General features: G+C 46.1%; 2 protein-coding genes across 4 annotated transcripts in view; one reads left to right on the plus strand and one right to left on the minus strand.

Moving 5' to 3' along the window:
* Window positions 1-977: 977 nt before the first annotated feature.
* LOC134172140 (neuferricin) lies at window positions 978-5,166 on the minus strand. The gene is made up of 4 exons (XM_062634999.1): window positions 4,902-5,166; window positions 4,677-4,817; window positions 4,266-4,452; window positions 978-1,964 (listed from the first exon to the last, which is right to left on the minus strand). The coding sequence occupies exons 1-4, from the start codon at window positions 5,149-5,151 to the stop codon at window positions 1,751-1,753; spliced, it is 792 nt and encodes a 263-aa protein (XP_062490983.1). The 5' UTR covers window positions 5,152-5,166; the 3' UTR covers window positions 978-1,750.
* A 179-nt stretch (window positions 5,167-5,345) lies between these two features.
* ZZEF1 (zinc finger ZZ-type and EF-hand domain containing 1) overlaps window positions 5,346-17,774 on the plus strand; it is a 46,252-nt gene continuing 33,823 nt past the window's right edge. The window contains exons 1-8 of one of the 3 annotated variants that reach the window (XM_062635000.1): window positions 5,346-5,849; window positions 9,362-9,506; window positions 10,624-10,818; window positions 11,687-11,858; window positions 13,572-13,771; window positions 15,116-15,326; window positions 16,749-16,865; window positions 17,078-17,256. In XM_062635000.1, coding sequence (XP_062490984.1) covers window positions 5,484-5,849; window positions 9,362-9,506; window positions 10,624-10,818; window positions 11,687-11,858; window positions 13,572-13,771; window positions 15,116-15,326; window positions 16,749-16,865; window positions 17,078-17,256 — 1,585 coding nt within the window. In that variant the 5' untranslated portion in view covers window positions 5,346-5,483. Of the gene's footprint in view, window positions 5,850-8,764; window positions 8,985-9,361; window positions 9,507-10,623; window positions 10,819-11,686; window positions 11,859-13,571; window positions 13,772-15,115; window positions 15,327-16,748; window positions 16,866-17,077; window positions 17,257-17,774 lie in introns of those variants that run through there. The other 2 variants (XM_062635002.1, XM_062635001.1) reach the window with 2 other exon arrangements.

Below are 17,774 nucleotides of genomic sequence, written 5' to 3' on the forward strand. Positions count from 1 at the left end.
TGGGTGAATGGTGAGCTTTATTAGAGCACTGCCTCTGTGCACTTGACCCCTGTGTAACTGTCACTATTCTTTCCCACCCTTTTCTACCCTAGGAGCGTGGAGCTGAGCTTTTGGAACACTCCAGGTCCTTGAGGGAGTCTCCATGTTTGCTTTAGTAGATGATTTATCTCCACTACAAGCCAGACCCCCTGTAGTGTTACGAAACACTACCATGGAATTGGTTTTCAACCAACTGAAGTTAAAGCAGCACCATCCTGGCTTTCCTTCCTGCAGCAGTGTATTTGGTTTTGGTGTGGCTCTTAAGATAAGAACCATCCATGCAGCATTCCAGCATTATTTGCATAGTGCTCAGGCATCCCAGCTGTATGGTCCCATCCACAGCTGTAGCCTCATCTATAACCATCACCGGTGAGAAGTGCTGCTGCATGACCTGCTGTTGCTGCCAGGAAGGGACTACTCCAAAGTAATGCTGCCAGGCCTCCTGTGAGCTCACCCAGTTATGAACTAACAGCTCTTCAGAGGTAGCAGTAGCTCAAAACTTAAGTTTATAAATGCCTTCTAGCTCTTTCTACATAGGTGGCAGTTGCCTTAAGGAAAAGAATTGAACACAGCTCAGCACACCTGTGCCACTGCTGTACTCTGTGTCTCTCAAGGCTGCAGCTACATCAGAAACTGATTATAACAGTAGATTCTTTGAAAAACAGCAACTGCTTCCCTGTACCTGGGGATTTACAGTGCCTGAGCCCTCTGCAGGTGCTTCCTTGTCCCTTTCAGCCCCACCCAGGAATGGTAATAACTTGCCTGCTCTTTTGGGAGTCACTTCTATCACTGAATTTTGCCAGCTGTGATAAAATCTGTACAGACTTTATGGAGCTGGGCTCTGTGAGGATACACCCAGCCTCGGGTTGTAGTTCAAAGGGCACGTACCAGGTGGGAGGAGGTGCCATGGAAGCAGGAGGCAGATTACAGCAGGATGGTCATGCTGCCACATTGCTTTTATTATCATATACTGAGAAGTACCAGCTCCTCATCTGCGTAGTCTGAAAGTAGTGAATCACAGGAGCAGGAAGGTGAGGTTAATATTAAACAAGGATCCTCATAGGTGGCTCCCAATATCTTCTTTACACAGTATCTAATACAAACACTAAATGAGGAATACAATTCTGACTTTTGCCTTCTGTACTCCCAAGATTTTGATAAAGCTTGTGTGTAACCAAGCTGTACAAGTTCCCAGATACTACCTACCTTAATTATAGGAGCCATTCAGGCTTCTTCCTGCTACCTTTAAACTTTGGAGTAAAGCAATTGACTGGGAAGGAGCATAAGCACTACAATGCAGCAGGGTTCAAACGACTGGTGGACTGTGTGTAAACTGGGGTCAGAGATGCTGCAGCAGTTCCTGTGCTCACAACCTTGCTGCCTTAAAACACAATACATTGCACAAACTCATCTCCCGACTGCACAAGAAATCGGTTGCTAAGTATAATTCAGGCTTTGCATCTTACAGTTTGTTGCCAGATGTAAAAATACCATCAGAATGAAGCACTAAGAAAGTATCCCATTACTAGCCACTAATTTGGCTGAAGTGTTTCCTCCTCCTCTCAACTCCATCTCCACACGTTAAAGAGTCACAACGTGAGGTTGCTGCTGCCCCTTCATGCAGATGGAGAGGAACACAGCTGGAGCTGCCCATACAAAGCTCGTTTCGCTGCAGGGCTCTTAACAGCGGCCTCGAATCCAGCCCTGGGAGTCACTCCTTCAGGACACACTGCTCTGCCAGCGGAGGGCAGCCGCTGTATTCCTGCAAGTGAGGGTTATCCAGGTCGCCTCTGTCGCGGTGCTCGGTGGAGTCCGGCTGCCCCCACGGGGGACCAGTTGTTCTCACACACACGCAACGGCTGCCCTTGGACCCCGGGTGGAACAGCTTCCGAGGGACTCCAGTCCAGTCTCTGCTCACTCCCCCACTGAGAATGGAAAAGTAAATCACAATTCCAACCCGTGAAAATCACAGAATCCCAAACTGGTTTGACTGAAAAGACCTTAAAACTCATCCCGTTCCAACCCCCTGCCACAGGCAGGGACCCCTTCCACTAGAGCAGCTTGCTCCAAGCCCCTGTGTCCAACCTGGCCTTGAACACTGCCAGGGATGGGGCAGCCACAGCTTCTCTGGGCACCCTGTGCCAGCACCTCAGCACCCTCACAGGGAAGAGCTTCTGCCTAAGAGCTCATCTCAGTCTCCCCTCTGGCAGGCTAAAGCCATTTGCCCTTGTCCTTCCCCTAAAGGCCCTTGTAAAATGCTTCCAAGTGAACTGAGAATCAGTAGATAAAAGCCTAGGATAATCTGGGAGAGTTAGAACTAAAGACATGCCTACTGAGGCAGCCTCCAAACATCTCGGCTTTCTGGTTCATTTTATTGGCTGTGCTTCAGAAACCCATGGCCTGAACATAGTTTCACAGTGCTAGTACATGCTCTCACCCTTCTGGGAGCAACCAGCTGCTTCCGGTGTTTCTATTGCTGGAAAAGGAATCACACAGCCTTACATAGCACAGCATGTCTAATAGCAAAAAATGCCTTTTTTGGTGTAGCTAATTGCTCACAGATCACCACACGCCACCTTCTGTGCCTTGCCTAAACACAATGATTCCAAGAACTAGGCCAAAAAAAAACCCCAAGTCTCAAGTACTTCCACAACTACTTCAGTGTCTTCATTAGCCAAATCCTGCGTGATCCCCTAACTACTGCCCCTTTTAAGCCTGTAAACCTTTACACAAGTGACTGTCACACAACATGCAGTCCCAAGGCTGCACCCAAGCTCATTCACACATAGAAGCAGATCTCCCAGTGCTACTGGTGCACTGAAATGAAGCCTAAGCAATTTGCCTTCAACCAGAACAGTCCCTGAACTGAGAGAGGTATACAACTAAACAGGCCAAGCAGGAAATGACTATTCAAAGCTCAAGCTCATTTTTATGTGGTTGTAAGTGAAAACTGTTGTCCCAGTACTCTGTGAGACACACTGCGAAACTGTCTGAAAAGCAGGAGCTAATCCTTGCATTCCCTGTCTGAATGTAGCAGATGGTAATAGTGGGATTTGTGTCCTGTTTTCCTGAGAACAGGAGGATTGTGTGCACATGTGGCAAATTCTGAAACCTGATTTTGATTCCAGTGTGACAGCAGAGTTTTTGCCTCAGAAATAAAATTCCTAACTGTGCTGACTGGGATGAGACATCATTTGCCTTTTACCTACAAAGTGAGACGAGTCCCTCTCCGTGGCCTCACGCTGGAGAAACCCAACCTGAAGCTCCGTGCAACCCCAGACTGGGTGGAGGCTGACAGCAGCTGTGCAGGGACTCCACACAGCAGGAGTGGCACAGCAGAGAACTGCACCACTGCTCCCTGGCAGTGGGCTCTGCCCTGTCAGAAAGCAGAGCCTGGGGGTGTTGGCTGACAGCCTCCTGAACAGAAACCAGCTTGTGCCCAGGTGGCCACCAGCATCCTGGCTTGTACCAGCACCAGTGTGGCAGCAGAGCCAGGGCAGTGACTGTCCCCCCGCACTGGGCACTGGTGATGCTGCACCTCAAATCCTGTGTTCAGTTTTGTGCCCCTGACCGCAAGAGAGACATTGAGGTGCTGGAGCGGGGCCAGAGAAGGGCAGCGGAGCTGGTGCAGGGCCCTGAGCACAAGTGTGATGGGGAACGGCTGAGGGACCTGGGGGGTCAGTCTGGAGAAGAGAGGTCCCTACAAGTGCCTGACAGGATGATGGAGCCAGGAGGGGCTGGGCTCTGCTCCCAAGGAACAAGGGATGGGACAAGAAGAAATGGCCTCAAGCTGCACCAGGGCAGGTTTAGATGGAGCTGAGGAAACAATTCCTTCACAGGGAGGTTTGTCAAGCAGTGGAACAGGCTGCCCAGGGAAGTGGTGAAGTCAGTCAGTCACACTTGGGGACATGGTTTACTGGTGGCCTCAGCAGTGCCAGGTTAAGGCCTGTAATTGATAATCATAAAGGTCTTTTCCAACCTGAGCGATTCTATACATGCAGACAGAGCAAGGGACCAGCCATACCAGCACTCAGCACACTAGGACCAACTGATGCCCTTTGTGAAGAAGTCAGCAGACCTCACCTACAGCCTACAGAGTGAGCCAGTACATCTTCCTATGCCTCTCCTACTAGGCAAGGCAATGACAAAGCTCAGGGCATCCAAAGAAAGGTCGGAAACGCTTTGCTCCAGAGAGCAAGCGTGACAGCAGGAGGGCAAGATTTTACCTCTGTTTGGAGCACCAGAACCGGCTGCCCGCAGCAGAGCTCCATTCTGAGTTGCAGGGTGGAAACTGCTGCTTCCACTGCTCGCTTTCTGCTTGGAACTTCAGCGCTTCCTCAATGGCAGCCTCAGCCTGCCGTAAAGCTTCTGTTGGTGCCCCGTATTCATCATAGAACCTGCCCACCAGCTTCCCTGGCAGAGAAGAGCAACGAAGACCACAGTGTTTCCAGGCAAGGAAAACGAATAGGGTTTAAATCTGTTACTTAAAGACAAAAATAAGGCGGATCTTGGCCACAGCCCAATATTAAAACCAGACTGAGCTTTACATCCCCTCTATCCTTGGAGGTTCCCAGACTCCCATCCCCGTGCTGCTGGCAGGTTTCCCTTGCTGTGGCCACCCCGACCGAACCACCTACCCACGGGCTCGTAGCGCTCGCTGTAGAAGGCCAGCCAGCTCCGGATGGCCAGCAGCCGGCCCGGTGACAGCGCCGAGACATCATCCACCAGCCCCGCCGCGGTGAAGTCGCCGGTGGCGAACGCTCTGGTGGCATCTCTCCCTGTGGGGCAGGCAGTGAACCTCCGGCCCGCTGACAGGCCCAAACCCCGCTCCCAGAGCCCTCCCCTTTCCCCTCCAGAGGTACCTGCGAGGCCGCTGTAGGCACCCCCGGGGCCATAGTGTCTGCGGCCGCGCTCCACGTCGAAGACACGGCCCAACACAGCGAGGTAGAGGCCGGGCTCCCCCGGCGCCCCGCGGTACCGGGCCAGCTCGGCGCTGCTCAGCAGGCGGCCGCGGGGCGCCGGCAGCCAGGCGCGGGGATCGAACCCGCGGCCCAGCAGGCAGGCGGCCCCCAGGCACAACAGCGCCGCCACCGCCGCCGCGCCCCGCCGCATGGGGCCGCGCCGCGACTGCTCCCGACCTTTTCACGACGGTTTCCTCGCCGCACGGCGGTGTGGCCAGCGCCGGCGGACACCGTCCCTTTCGCGTCTCCGCTTTACGGCGAGCGTCGCGCGGTGCGGCAGCCCCGTGCCTTTCCGGGGCGGGGCTTTTGCGGCGCCGGGTGTCGCTTGGCGGCAGTGTGGCGCGGCCGCCGCCGGCCGGAGCTGACAGGTGCGGCGGGCCGGGAAGCTGCTGACTAAGGCGGGCCGGGCGGAGCCGCGGGAAGGCGGAGGACAAGTGGCTCTGCCGAGCGCCGGGTCGCAACGTCGGCGCTTCCGAGGGGCTCATGGGGACGGCGGCGAGCCACAGCAGCGAGGACGAGGAGGAGGGGGGCGCCGAGGAAGGCATGGAAGGGGCGGCCACCGCGCCTCAGCCCGGCGCTCCCTTCCCGCCTGGCACCGCCGCCAGCCCGGCGCCGCCGCTGCCTCCGGCTGAGGTGCTGCTGGACCAGGCCCGGTTGCGGGAGGCCACGGCGCGGCTGCGGGAAGCGGCGCTGCCCGAGTCGCTGGTGTCGCGGCACCACAGCACTCTGGTGCGCTGGCTGGAGGAGCGCCTCAGCCGCGGCGACGAGGCCGTCAGCCTGGAGCAGTTCTGTGAGGTGCTGGAGAGCGTCTCCCGCCTGGCAGCCGGCTCCCGCGGCGAGAGCGAGGAGGTGAGGCGGCGGCCGGGGGGGGGCAGGCCCTGCTCGGGCCGGGGGGGGAGCTCCCGCCGGAGCCCGGGTGAAGGGGGGAATGGAGGGAGGCGGTGGGAGCCCCGAGGGTGCTGCCGGAGGTGGATCTCACCGAGCCGGAGGTGCCCAGGCTCGGCCATGGGGATCCGGGTCACCCCTTCAGGTAACCGGGGCAAGGCCAGACCAGAGGCTCTTCTGCTGCGAGGCCAAACAAGGCGGGTGGTGGTGCCGATAGGCAGGCAGTCGGCTTGTAGATAGTTTTTTTATTAATTAATTAATTAATTGTGCCTGGTTTTGGAGATTACACTCAGCAACTGCTTCTGAAGAAAACCGTATTTTGCTACAACCTGCTGCTGCTGTTATTGCCAGCAGCAATAGCAGCTGTGGGTAGCACAGGTAGGAAATTCAGCCCAAGTAATTCCTTCGAGATGGTATCAGCAAGTCAGAGTTTACCAAACTTAATTTTCGTGTTCCTGTTCAAAACCAGCAGTGAAAATGTCAAGTATCTCATTGCAATCCTATTGCTTACTGTAAACTAAGAGGTTTGGAAAACTTGTTAGAAAGTAGTGTAACAGAGTTCCTCCCCTACAGAGAGAAGGTCTCAAGGTAAAGTTTTAACGGTAGAAGAGAGCCCCATTTCCTTTCTAGTGTCGGAAGGGACGTGGATAAATTAACGTTTGGAACGTTTAGCTTTACTCCCTAGCTAGCATTCAAAATGCAGTCGAACACCCTTCTGGGAATTTCACACTCAGCTGAGAAAGTGGTTGTGTCCGAATTTGTTAGTGCATGCAGTTCTTGAGGCTCACCAGTGCTTTCCTTCTGCCTTTGTATTGCTCCTGAGTAGCAGAATAACTTGGTAAACCGTTCAATCGCGTGTATGCTCCTTGAAACTGGTGCCGTTGTATTAAAAATGCTACTGGAACCTGGGAAGAGATAGATTTTGTTGTACAGGTAAGTATGCTTATAGCAGGTCGCTTCAAGTAGCTTGCTAAAATGCTGCTGCCTCCATTTCCAGTTGCTTTACAAGAACCAATAAAGAGCACTTCTTTGTACAGACAGTAAGAGTGAAATCAGTACATAAGGATTCTTCCTTTTAGTTAGAAACAACTGAGCTTTGCAGGCTGGGGGGATATTTTGAGGATTGAAGTTGTTTTGGTTTTGTGTTTTCTTGCTGGGGGGGGACACGGGGGACTACAACGACGTTATCAGTAGATTTATCATGGAGCCGATAGATGGTCTCATCTAGTCTGTCCTGCAAAGCTGAGATGTCGGAGTTGTGTGGAAACCCTTGATGTCATTGTTTCTGTGACTGGCACCAGCCCACAGGCTGTAGTATTTTAGATTCCCAGGATGTGTTTTAGACTGATGAGAAGTTAGTTTGTGGGTGGCAGGTCAATAGGTTTCCCTTTTTAATGTCTGTAGAATCCGGTCTGGCATAGACTAAGGTTTGATCTGTCCATTAAGTTTTTCTGCTGTCAGTGTGAGGCTTGTGAATACCTGCTTTGAATGCTTTATGGGCAAACTGAACCTCTGTTGAAATGCAAAATCTTATTTTCTAGAGAAATAAAATCTCTGAATCCTTTTTTTATTCATTTGTGTTTCAGCAGCTATCATACAGTGTATCCAAGTTTCACTTGAAGCATTAATGCTGCAGTTCTGCTGAGAGCAAAGGGTGAAATGAAATGTTTTCCTAAGAGTTTAAAAATAAAGTAACAAAATACTGCATGAAGATGCAAAGAAAAGCAGAGATCTAGTAATCTCTCCTTACACAAAAGTATAAGAAATTGGTTTAAAGTAGCTGTGGGCTAATCCTGCCTTGCCATCTGATGTGTTTGTTTTCACTAGTAACATCACAAAACTTGCTTGTTCACCTCATATTTTAGTAATTGCACAGTTCCACCTCAGATATGAGGAGAAAAAGATGTAATGGCAAGAATGATGTGGTAAAAAACTGTGCATTGAAGTGTTCTGCCAACTGAGTTCTATTTGTTTAAAATTAATTCCCTCTGGATTGTTGTCCTTAGGCAAAGGTCTTGGTTTTTTGTTTGTGTCTACCTGATGCCCAGCACCAGTCTGCTTTGCCACGAAGAGTAATACTTACATAGTTGATTGCTGTTAGCATGGTTCTGCTGTATTGCCACGAAGAGTAATACTTACATAGTTGATTGCTGTTAGCATGGTTCTGCTGTATGTTTAATAGAGTTCGTAAAATGCTAAGCTGAAATTCAGCTCTGTGCTGCAGAAGTGCCGTTGGAGCTTTAGTCAGCCAAAGTAAGGCACTGCAATTCTGTTGTCTTCTGAGGACTTTGCTCTCATTTAGGTGGTGTAATTATGTCATGGTTAATTGGCAGGTTATTTTGATCCAGTCATTTCAGATTACTTCTCTCCAGGATAGTACTTTTAATGGTACATCAAGTTTGATAAGCAGGTAGCAAACCAAGAGGTTCAAGCATAAGCCTCCTCCTGAGTAGCAGTGACTTCTTGACTGTCAGGCATGTGTGAGATGATCTGTTCTTAGAGGCCAAATGTACTCAGCTATGTAGCTGAACTTGAAATACCAAGTTCAGGGCTAGGAAACTGAAGCCTTGCTTGTGAAGAGATTAGCAATTAAACAGAAGAAGTTTCAGAATTAAATATGATTGTGAAAATATAGCTAGGGTTTTTAGTAGTATTGTGTCACAGGACTGTGACTCCTTTGATGTGGCTGGTTAACAGCATTATGTTTATGAGCTTGGTCCTGTTTTACAGGCTTAGCTGAATAAAGGTACCTTGTACTTTTGTTAGTACAAAGACGTGAAACGCAAAGCTATGCGAGTTACTTGTTATACATGCTCAGCATAGCTTTTTATGTTAAACATTTCTGTCAAAGTCAAAGATAATTAAGTTCCCCTGAATTAAAAAATAAGAACCTTTTCTAACTCTTTTCATTGTTTTCACAAATACTTTGACAAATGATATTAAACTGGTGTTTTGTGTAGGACAGTGCATGGAAGGAGATACATGTTTTAAAAACTCTGGTTCTAAGGATGCTTTCTTAACTGAAGAAAATGCATGAAACCTGGAAGAATTGGGGTAGCTGCAGCATGAGATGGGTGCAGCAGTAATGAGCAATGCCTGGTATGGCTTTTAGAACTAACTCAGCCTTTAATGGAAGAGCTTTTTAGTGCTCTTTTGTGAGCACCTTCTTTGTAGTCTCAGATGTTAGTGGATGGATGCTGCTGATTCACTGGTATAGATGATGTGCTGTCTCCACCTAAGCAAAACTACAGTTGACTTTTATAGGAAGGCAGTGCAACTGCCTTAAAACTTGCTGAAGACTGCAGATTTCCAGCCGAGCTGTTCCCTCTTGTCATTAATTCAATACTATGGCAAATGGGTTATTTTGATTATTATTTCATGCTGTTATAATGTTATATGGCTTCTATGAAATATCCTGAATTTCTGCTTGAAGCAAATAGGCTGAAATACATTTTCTTTTAATTTTTCCTCTTCAGGCCTTTGCACAATTTGATGCTGAAGGAGATGGCACTGTAGATGTGGAGAATATGCTGGAGGCTCTCAAGAATTCTAGTGGAGCTAATCTTCAGGGGGAGCTTAGCCATGTAATCAGGCAACTGCAAGCTTGTTCCCTAGTTCCAGGTATGAGAACAGAGTGACCAAACAGATGGTTCCCAAGTCCTGCCCTGTGTAAGGGATGTTGCTTCAATAAATTGCTTTAATAGTGTTCTTGTCCTAATCTTATCAAAACCATACTCCAGGTCATTCTCGCTTCTCTAGTATCAAACAAGTGAAGTTGCTGTAACTTAAAAATTTCGCATAGTTAGATCTAGCTAGCTTACTTTCATAAGTAACCAGTATTTTCCTGTCTGTGTGACTGAGGATCTTCTTATCATTGTCTGCTTTATCTCGCAGACAGGAAACAGTTCAATGCAAAATGTTGGTGAGTATCTAGCTAATGCAGTCTTGTACTTGGAGGAATAAGTCCTCTTCTGAGCCTGTTTCAGGTGATGAGTCATGGACTTTATTATTAATATATTGTTATTTGAAATCCTTCTGAAACATAAGTCATGTTTTAAGGTGGGTAGTTTGGAAAGCGTCAGTTCCCAGAATTTGATTTCTGGGATAAGTATCAGTTACTGGCTTTCCTTCCAAGCTTTTGATGGTAAGTGGCTAAAGAGGATTTGCCTTAGAGGATCAGACAAGAAGTGCTAGAATTGGCAACAGGTAAGTCAGAGGGCAGTACTCATGGAGTACTGTTTTGTGCATCTAAATACACTATGATCCAGAGAATTGCTGTTAAGGAAATGAAATTTCTTACAAACTTGGTGGAAAACATTAGGCACCTCCTTAGGAATAATCCCCAGTGCCAGAGCGAGATGCTTAGTGTAGCTCAGGGTGGGTAATGCGAGTACATCAGCTTGCTAGCCAAGCAGCAGCTGTTTCACTTAGATATTGGAGGCAAGGGTTTGAGACTTTAAGAACAGCAAAATAAGTATAAAAACTAAGATTTTTGGTAATTGTTTTGAACACCTTCAGGTATTTCAAGGAACTGGCAAAAATGTTTGCCTGCACCTCTTGCAGTCCTGCTGTAAAGATTGCAGACTTGAGCTACTTCCTGTGGTAGAATGTAGTTCCAGTGTTGGCTCCCATGCTTGATTTGGGTTTCCCTAGTAGTAAGGTGTGGGGGTGTGTGTGGAAATGATGACTTGGTCAAGTCAGATATCGCAACACAGCTGGAAATAATCTCTCTTTCTAGGTTTTATTGATATATTTTCTGAATCGAAAGAGCGTCTTGGTCTTCATGCCTCAATGATCCTGAGGTTCTTGCACCGGAATCGCATTTCTAATACTGCCATCCCTTACCCAGTGCTGGAGTACTTTAACAATATCTGCACTATGAGGTCTTCTGTGCTGAAGGATTCTTTAGATCGACTTCTCCTAAAAGAGAGGGGTATGTAAATCTTTTTTTTCTTTTCAGTGTGTGACCATAGGTTGAAGAAGAGATTACAGATAAAACAAAAAGCTTTCTTTACTGTTGAATTTTTACCAGGCATGATTTTGTATAGAGTTGATGTGCATGCTTCTGTGGGTGTTTTTGTTGTACTTTTGAAGCACATAAATTGATTTTCAAACTACCTCTCAATCCGAGTAACACACTGGGATGTTTTTCATCTTTCTCCTGACCTGTTTCAGAATGATTATTGTTGTGATATTCTCTATTCAGTCAAACATCTCTGCTAGTTGCTAGAAACAGTGAGATGAATATTTTCTGAAGCTGACTGTTCAGTGTTAAAAGTAATGTATTATTTTGGAGTGGAGGTAGTGAATCTTTTACTGTATTTCAGACAGTACTCTCCTGGTGGTCTCCCTATGGGGATGGCTCCTTCTCTTTACAGCTTGACTTGATATTTTCAGATCTCTGCACTTCTGTTGAAATAGATCAAGTTACTTGGGGAAGCAGTCTGCTTTGTCCCTTCCCTAGAATAGCTGAATTGAGGTTTCTGCCATCGTATTTTACTTTTCCCTCTAATTTGGTTGGATTTTTGCATATTAATAATGCCTTTATGAGGCCAGTAATGAAAGAAGGTGCTAAAGGTTAGAGAACTCCAGGCAAAGTAGGTGTTTTCATACTGGTTAAGATGATTGTAATTTTATCTGAAATGAAACTTTGCTGTCTTCTACTTTCTGCCAGAAACAGTTCTTTGGGATCTGTGTTCTGTGCCAATGATTTAACTTGTATGTGTTAGTTATTGTAAAGGTATAATAATGCTTAAAACAAGCTAAAGAAGACTCTTATGTGTGATTTATGTTCTTTGCAGAATACCCTAGTGATTTAAATGGTAATCAGGAGGCAGACAAACTGAAGTCTGTCACAAAGTGCTACACTCACATAGAAACCTCGTCCAATTCTGCTGATATTGACAAGATGACAAACGGAGAAACGACATCTTTCTGGCAGTCGGATGGCAGTGCCCGCTCCCATTGGATACGGTGAGCAACACGCCAGTATGCACCTGAGTTTTGGGGTTGTTAGTCCTTAGAAATACAGCTGGTGGAGTGTTGTGGTGGGTTGACCAAAGCCACTCTGTCACTCCCCTCCTCAGCTGGACAGGGGAGAGAAGATACAGTTAAAGGCTTACGGATTGAGGTAAGGGTGGGGAGAGAACACTTGCCAACTGCTGTTATGGGCAAAACGGACTCAACTTGGGGAAATCAGTTAAATTTTGTTACCAAGAAAATCAGAGTAGGATAATGAGAAATAAAACCAAATTTTAAAACTGCTTCCCCCCCCTTCTCTTGTTCTTGGGCTCAGTTTCACTCCTGAATTCTCCACCTCCTCTCCCCTGTGGTGCAGGGGGATGGGGAATGGGGTTGTGGTCAGTTCATCACACACTGTTTCTGCTGCTCCTTCCTCAGGGGAGGACTCCTCATACTCTTGCCCTGCACCAGTGTGGGGTCCCCCCTGTGGGAGACAGTCCTCCACCAGCTTCTCCAATGTGAGTCCTTCCCACGAGCTGCAGTTCTTCATGACCTGTTCCAGTGCAGGTGTTGTGCTTTAAACCCAGCCAGTAACTCAGCACCATGCAGCTGCTCCTGCCCTGGCTCCCAGTGAGATGGGGAGGAGAGTTGACAGAATGTAAATCCCATGGGTTGAGGTAAAAAACAGTCCAGTAACTAAAGTATAATACCAAACCACTACTGCTAATAATAATGATAAGGGAAATAACAAGGGGAGATATTACACAACTAAAAAGGGAAAGGAGAAGAAACCACAATAAACACAAGTGCTGCCCAACATGATTGCTCAGCACCTGCTGACTGATACCCAGCCTCACCTGAGCAGCCATCTGGGCCTTCTGGGTAACTCCCCCCAGTTTCTATACTGGGCATGATGTGCTATGGTATGGAATACCCCTTTGGCTAGTTTGGGTCAGGTGTCCTGTCTGCTTCCTCCTGGCTTCCCATGCACCTACTCACTGGCAGAGCAGGAGAGACTGAAATGTCCTTGATCAGGATAAATGCTACTGAGCACAACTAAAACATTGGTGTGTTATCAACGTTGTTCTCAGACTAAAACTGAAACGCAGCACTGCACCGGCTTCTAAGGAGAAAAATAACTGTTACAGCTGAACCCAGGACAGTGGGGTCCCTCCCATAGGGTGCAGTCCTTCAGGAACAGATGGCTCCAGCATGAGCCCCCCATGGGGCCACAGGTCCTGCCAGCAAGCCTGCTCCAGCATGGTCTTATCTCACCATGGGACCACAGGTCCTGACAGGAGCCTGCTCCAGTGCAGGATTCCCACAGGGTCACAGCTTCCTTTGGGCATCCTCCTGCTCCAGTGTGGGGTCATCTGCAGGCTACAGGTGGATATTTGCTCCACTGTGGGCCTCCATGGGCTACAGGAGATATCTGCTCCATCATGAACCTCCATGGGCTGCAGGGGAGCAGCCCCTGCTTCACCAAGAAATGAATTCTCAGTTGAAAACCATACACTAGAAAATTCTACAGGCTCAGAGGTGACTGTCTTTTAAGTCAGTTAAAGTTTTCTAACTCATCCACACTGATGCACTTGTGAAGCACTAGGTAATTTCCTTTGGATTTATCTGTGTTTGTACAAGTGGAAACTGAGTGAAGCTTAGCTAAAAGTGAAGTGCTTGACCCTACCGTCTCTTTGAAAGAACTGTTTTATCTTTACTTTGCAGTTTAAAGATGAAACCAGATGTTGTCCTGAGACATCTGTCCATTGCGGTGGCAGCTAGTGACCAGAGTTACATGCCACAGCAAGTGACAGTGGCAGTGGGAAGGAATGCCAGCAGTCTTCAGGAGGTCCGAGATGTTCACATTCCAAGCAATATCACTGGCTACGTAACACTGTTGGAAAACGCTAACATTAGTCAGATGTGTGAGTCAATAAGGATACTGTTGGTATATTGTTTTGGTGCTTTTTTGGAGGTGAAAGTTTGGGTAGAGCATAGAATGATGTGTTGAAATCATTAGAGTAGGACCTTTAAATCACACCCTTGGGTCAGAGAAATTGTTCTTCTGGTGGTTTAATCTCTAGCCTTTAGGAGAGTCTTCCGAGTCTTTCTCATGGCATCTGTCTAACTTGGGCTAAGCGTTGAAGAGCTGAATGACTAAAGATGCAGTTTTAGCCTGTCAGTTTGAAGACACTGGGCAATTTAAAAATATCTTTGCTTGCAGAGTGGGAGCATATGTTGGATGATCATATCTAGCAAAAAATCTGCTTCTGAGCAACTATTTTCTTGGTAGCAAAACTCTGAAGCTGGTCAGATGATTTATGTAAAGCAGGTTTTGTGCTAAGGGTTTTTAAGCAGTGTTATTTTTAAGTCTGGTAAATCTGTGGGTGCTCTATTGGAATCAATCAAGGGAAAGTTGCTCCTTCCTAAGATCATGGAATCTCAGACTGATTTGTGTTGGAAGGGACCTTAAAGCTCATCCAGTTCCAGCCCCCTGCCACAAGCAGGGACGCCTTCCATTAGAGCAGATAGCTCCAAGCCCTGTCCAACCTGGCCCTGAACAATGCCAGGGTTGGAGCACCCACAGCTTCTCTGAGCACCCTGTGCCAGGGCCTCACCCTCATAGTCAACAACTTCTTCCTAATACCTAATCTCCCCTCTTTCAGCTTAAAGCCAGAAGGATGGTTACTGCAGCTTCACAAATGTTGTCCCTTCAGTTCAAATAGGTGCCTTTCACTAAGGTGAACCTGCAGTGGCACAGAAGCAGGTGGCAAAGATGTTGTTCCTCAGAAGTAACTAGGAAGATGCTGTCTATGCAAAATGGTCAAGAGTTTACTTGAAGATTTTTATGCGACTTAAAACTTTACTTTTAGGCTTTACTCTTTTACCCTAATTCTCCACTACCACTCCCAAGGTGCTTCCTGTGTATGTAGGTAGAAAGGTACTGATGAAATAATCTGTAATCTATTTTCCACTTTGAGGGGTTTGGGTTTTTTTGTTTTTTTGTTTTTCTGCTTTTTTCCTAATTTTTAGCTGAACCATATGTAATGGATCACATAAGCTATTCGGGGGCTAAATTTTCCCAGTCGTAGGGTGTACAGTGAAGAAACACATATGCAGAGTTGTCTCTGTGTGGGAGTACTGTTACATATCTGCTGCTATTTTCCTCAGAGGTTTTGCGATAATTCTGGTTTTGAATATCTGCATTCTTCTAGATCTCATCCAGCAGAAGAAATGGGGGGAAAAAGTCTTATTTTGTGTTTTGACAGATGTACAGATAAATATCAAGCGTTGCCTTAGTGATGGATGTGACACCAGAATCCACGGGCTCAGGGCTGTTGGGTATCAACGGGTGAAGAAGGTGGGCGTCTCCGTATGCGATGCTTCAGCGATCTGGTACTGGTCGCTGCTGACCTCTCTGGTGACAGCTTCCATGGAAACAAACCCAGCATTTGTTCACACTATTTTGCAAAATACTCAGTAAGTACCAAACTTCCATGGCATGTAATAGCCTTATTTTTAGTTTGGTTTGGGTTTTCTAAGTACTTACAGCTTCAGTAAACTGATGTACCTCCCTCCAGTAAGGTGTTTCATCATCTTTTTAGCTATCACACTTCAAATTTTGATACTTCTCTTTTATCTGTTTATACATACGAGAACTAGTTCTCCTTACTGTTGTATCTAATCTAGTTGTTAAGCCATGACTGAACAGACACTGAAAAATACCTTTTTCTTTTGCCTGTCCTTTGAATTGTCGTACTTTAGAGAAGCTTAAAATTATTGTTAATTTTATTGATTATAAATATTGGACAGCTTCCATTTATGGAATGGAGGTTAATTTAGCTTAATTTTGAGCGCATTTTTGCTTGTGTAATGCCTTGTAGTGCATTACGTGGGGATATAGTCAGATACATGCAGTATCTCTGTAGCTGTTTGCTGATGGTGATCAGCTGTTTTCTGTGTAACGTTTCCTTGTGTGACTGCCAAACGCTTCTGCCCAGTGACTTGAAGGATTGGAATCCTAATAAAATCACTATACACCCACATCAGCTTTTATAGAGCTTAGCTAGCATGATTCCACCATGCTCAAGGGCACTGCTGCCATTAGGTTAATGAGTACTGCAGGCTAAAGTCCATTAAGCCTATCTTTTAATTTGTGTCATCTATGGAACCTCTTTAGTGCTTAGATAACTTTCTACATGCTTATGTCTGAGGAATGTTCATAAGTGCAAGCTTTACTAAAACTGGGGGCCCTCGGGTTCCCTCAGTTTAGATAGTTTTTAGAAATACAACATGAATGTTGAGGGGATAAGGACTGGAGAAATCTTGACTAAAAATATGTTCTCAGGAATTATAAATTCAGTGTTTGGCATTAGAAAGCAAAGCCTCAAACTTTAGTATTGAATGGAATGACTTTGAAACTGTTGTAATAATCCCTGAAAATACAGATTATTAATTACCTTTGGAAATCAAACAGAAACTCTGATCTCAACTCTTTCAGTTTCTGTAATTGTTCTGAGAATTTAAAAGCAATTTTCCCTTTATCAACAGGCTCTTGCTCAGTGCTAGAACTATTTAAAATAAAGCAGTGTGTGGACACTATTTCTAACGTTGTCACAGATGTAATTCAAAACCCCTTGATTTATTTGTCTCATTGAATCTTAGATGATGAGACTAGATTCAGGATTACCCAGCAGCTGTTAAACTTTCCCTGCCTAGAATGCAGTACTCGCTTTACCTTTTGATGTGATTGTCTGTGTCAGTAGATTTCCTGCACTCAGAACCCGTTTGTACAGACCTGCTCTCAAAAAGTGTGATGAGTCAAATATCTAATCCATTTTAGAAGGCTGTTTTCTCTGATTCTGTCTGGTTTTCTGATGTTATGTTCTGTCCTTTTACTAGGAAAGCACTGCAACACATGCCACCTCTATCCCTAACACCAGGCTCTACAGATTTTTCAAGCTTCTTGTCTCCAAATGTTTTGGAAGAAGTCGATAGCTTCCTCATAAGGATAACAAGGTAAGTTTGTGTTGATGTGTTTTGATGCAGTAGAAGATGGTTTAGAAGAATTTGTATATCTAATTTCTCTCATCTTTACTCACCTGCTCTTGAAAAATTGGAAGATGTTAAGAAACTAGCACTGGAGATTTTTCCATATGAGCATCATCTGTCTTATTTAAAAACGGTGTCCTGAGTTTTCTTTTCATACTGTTGTTTTTTTCCCTCCCCAGTTGTTGTACCACTCCAGAGGTTGAACTTACACTCTTGGCCTTTGCCTTAGCCAGGGGGAGTGTTGCAAAAGTGATAAGTTCCCTTTGTACAATCACTGATCATCTGGAAACTCCATACAAGGCTTCATCGCTTATCGCTTCCATGGCAGTGGTCAGACAGAACCTGCTGTATAAATACGGTAAATGAATAATTGCTGGATCCTTTTCTGTACATACTTCATACAGTACGCAGCTTTGAGTTGTTTTACTTGTTCTCCTGGGATTTAAAATTATACAAGACTTCTAAATTAACAACTGTTACCAAGAAGATACCCTGTGAAGCTGAATGGCCCTAAAACTTGGCGATTAGATCAGCTTTATGTGATCTAAGAGTTGAACCAGGTGGCATCATGCTGAGGAAGAAAACATGAACTTTTGTAGGTAATGGCCCTTATGTCAAGATGGTGATAATGTTTGTATTGTGTAAAAGATGGCTTCAGTTATTGTTATTCTTCCAATAACATGCTTTTTTGCATGTTTAGCCTCAGTAAGTGGTCCCTCTTGCAGACACGTGCACGAACATAAGATGCGTTCTAAATTGAGTGTCATTAGCATCACTTTACAGCTCTTTTATTTTCACTTTTATAAATTAATCTGAGTATGTCAGAAGTATAGAGCTGTGTGTGGTCTGGCATAAGGTAGAATTTGGCTGTATTAA

Source organism: Pezoporus occidentalis, unplaced genomic scaffold (assembly GCF_034315485.1).
Source record: "Pezoporus occidentalis ecotype Australia unplaced genomic scaffold, CSIRO_AGI_Poc_V1 ctg442, whole genome shotgun sequence".
NCBI classification, from domain to species: domain Eukaryota; kingdom Metazoa; phylum Chordata; class Aves; order Psittaciformes; family Psittacidae; genus Pezoporus; species Pezoporus occidentalis.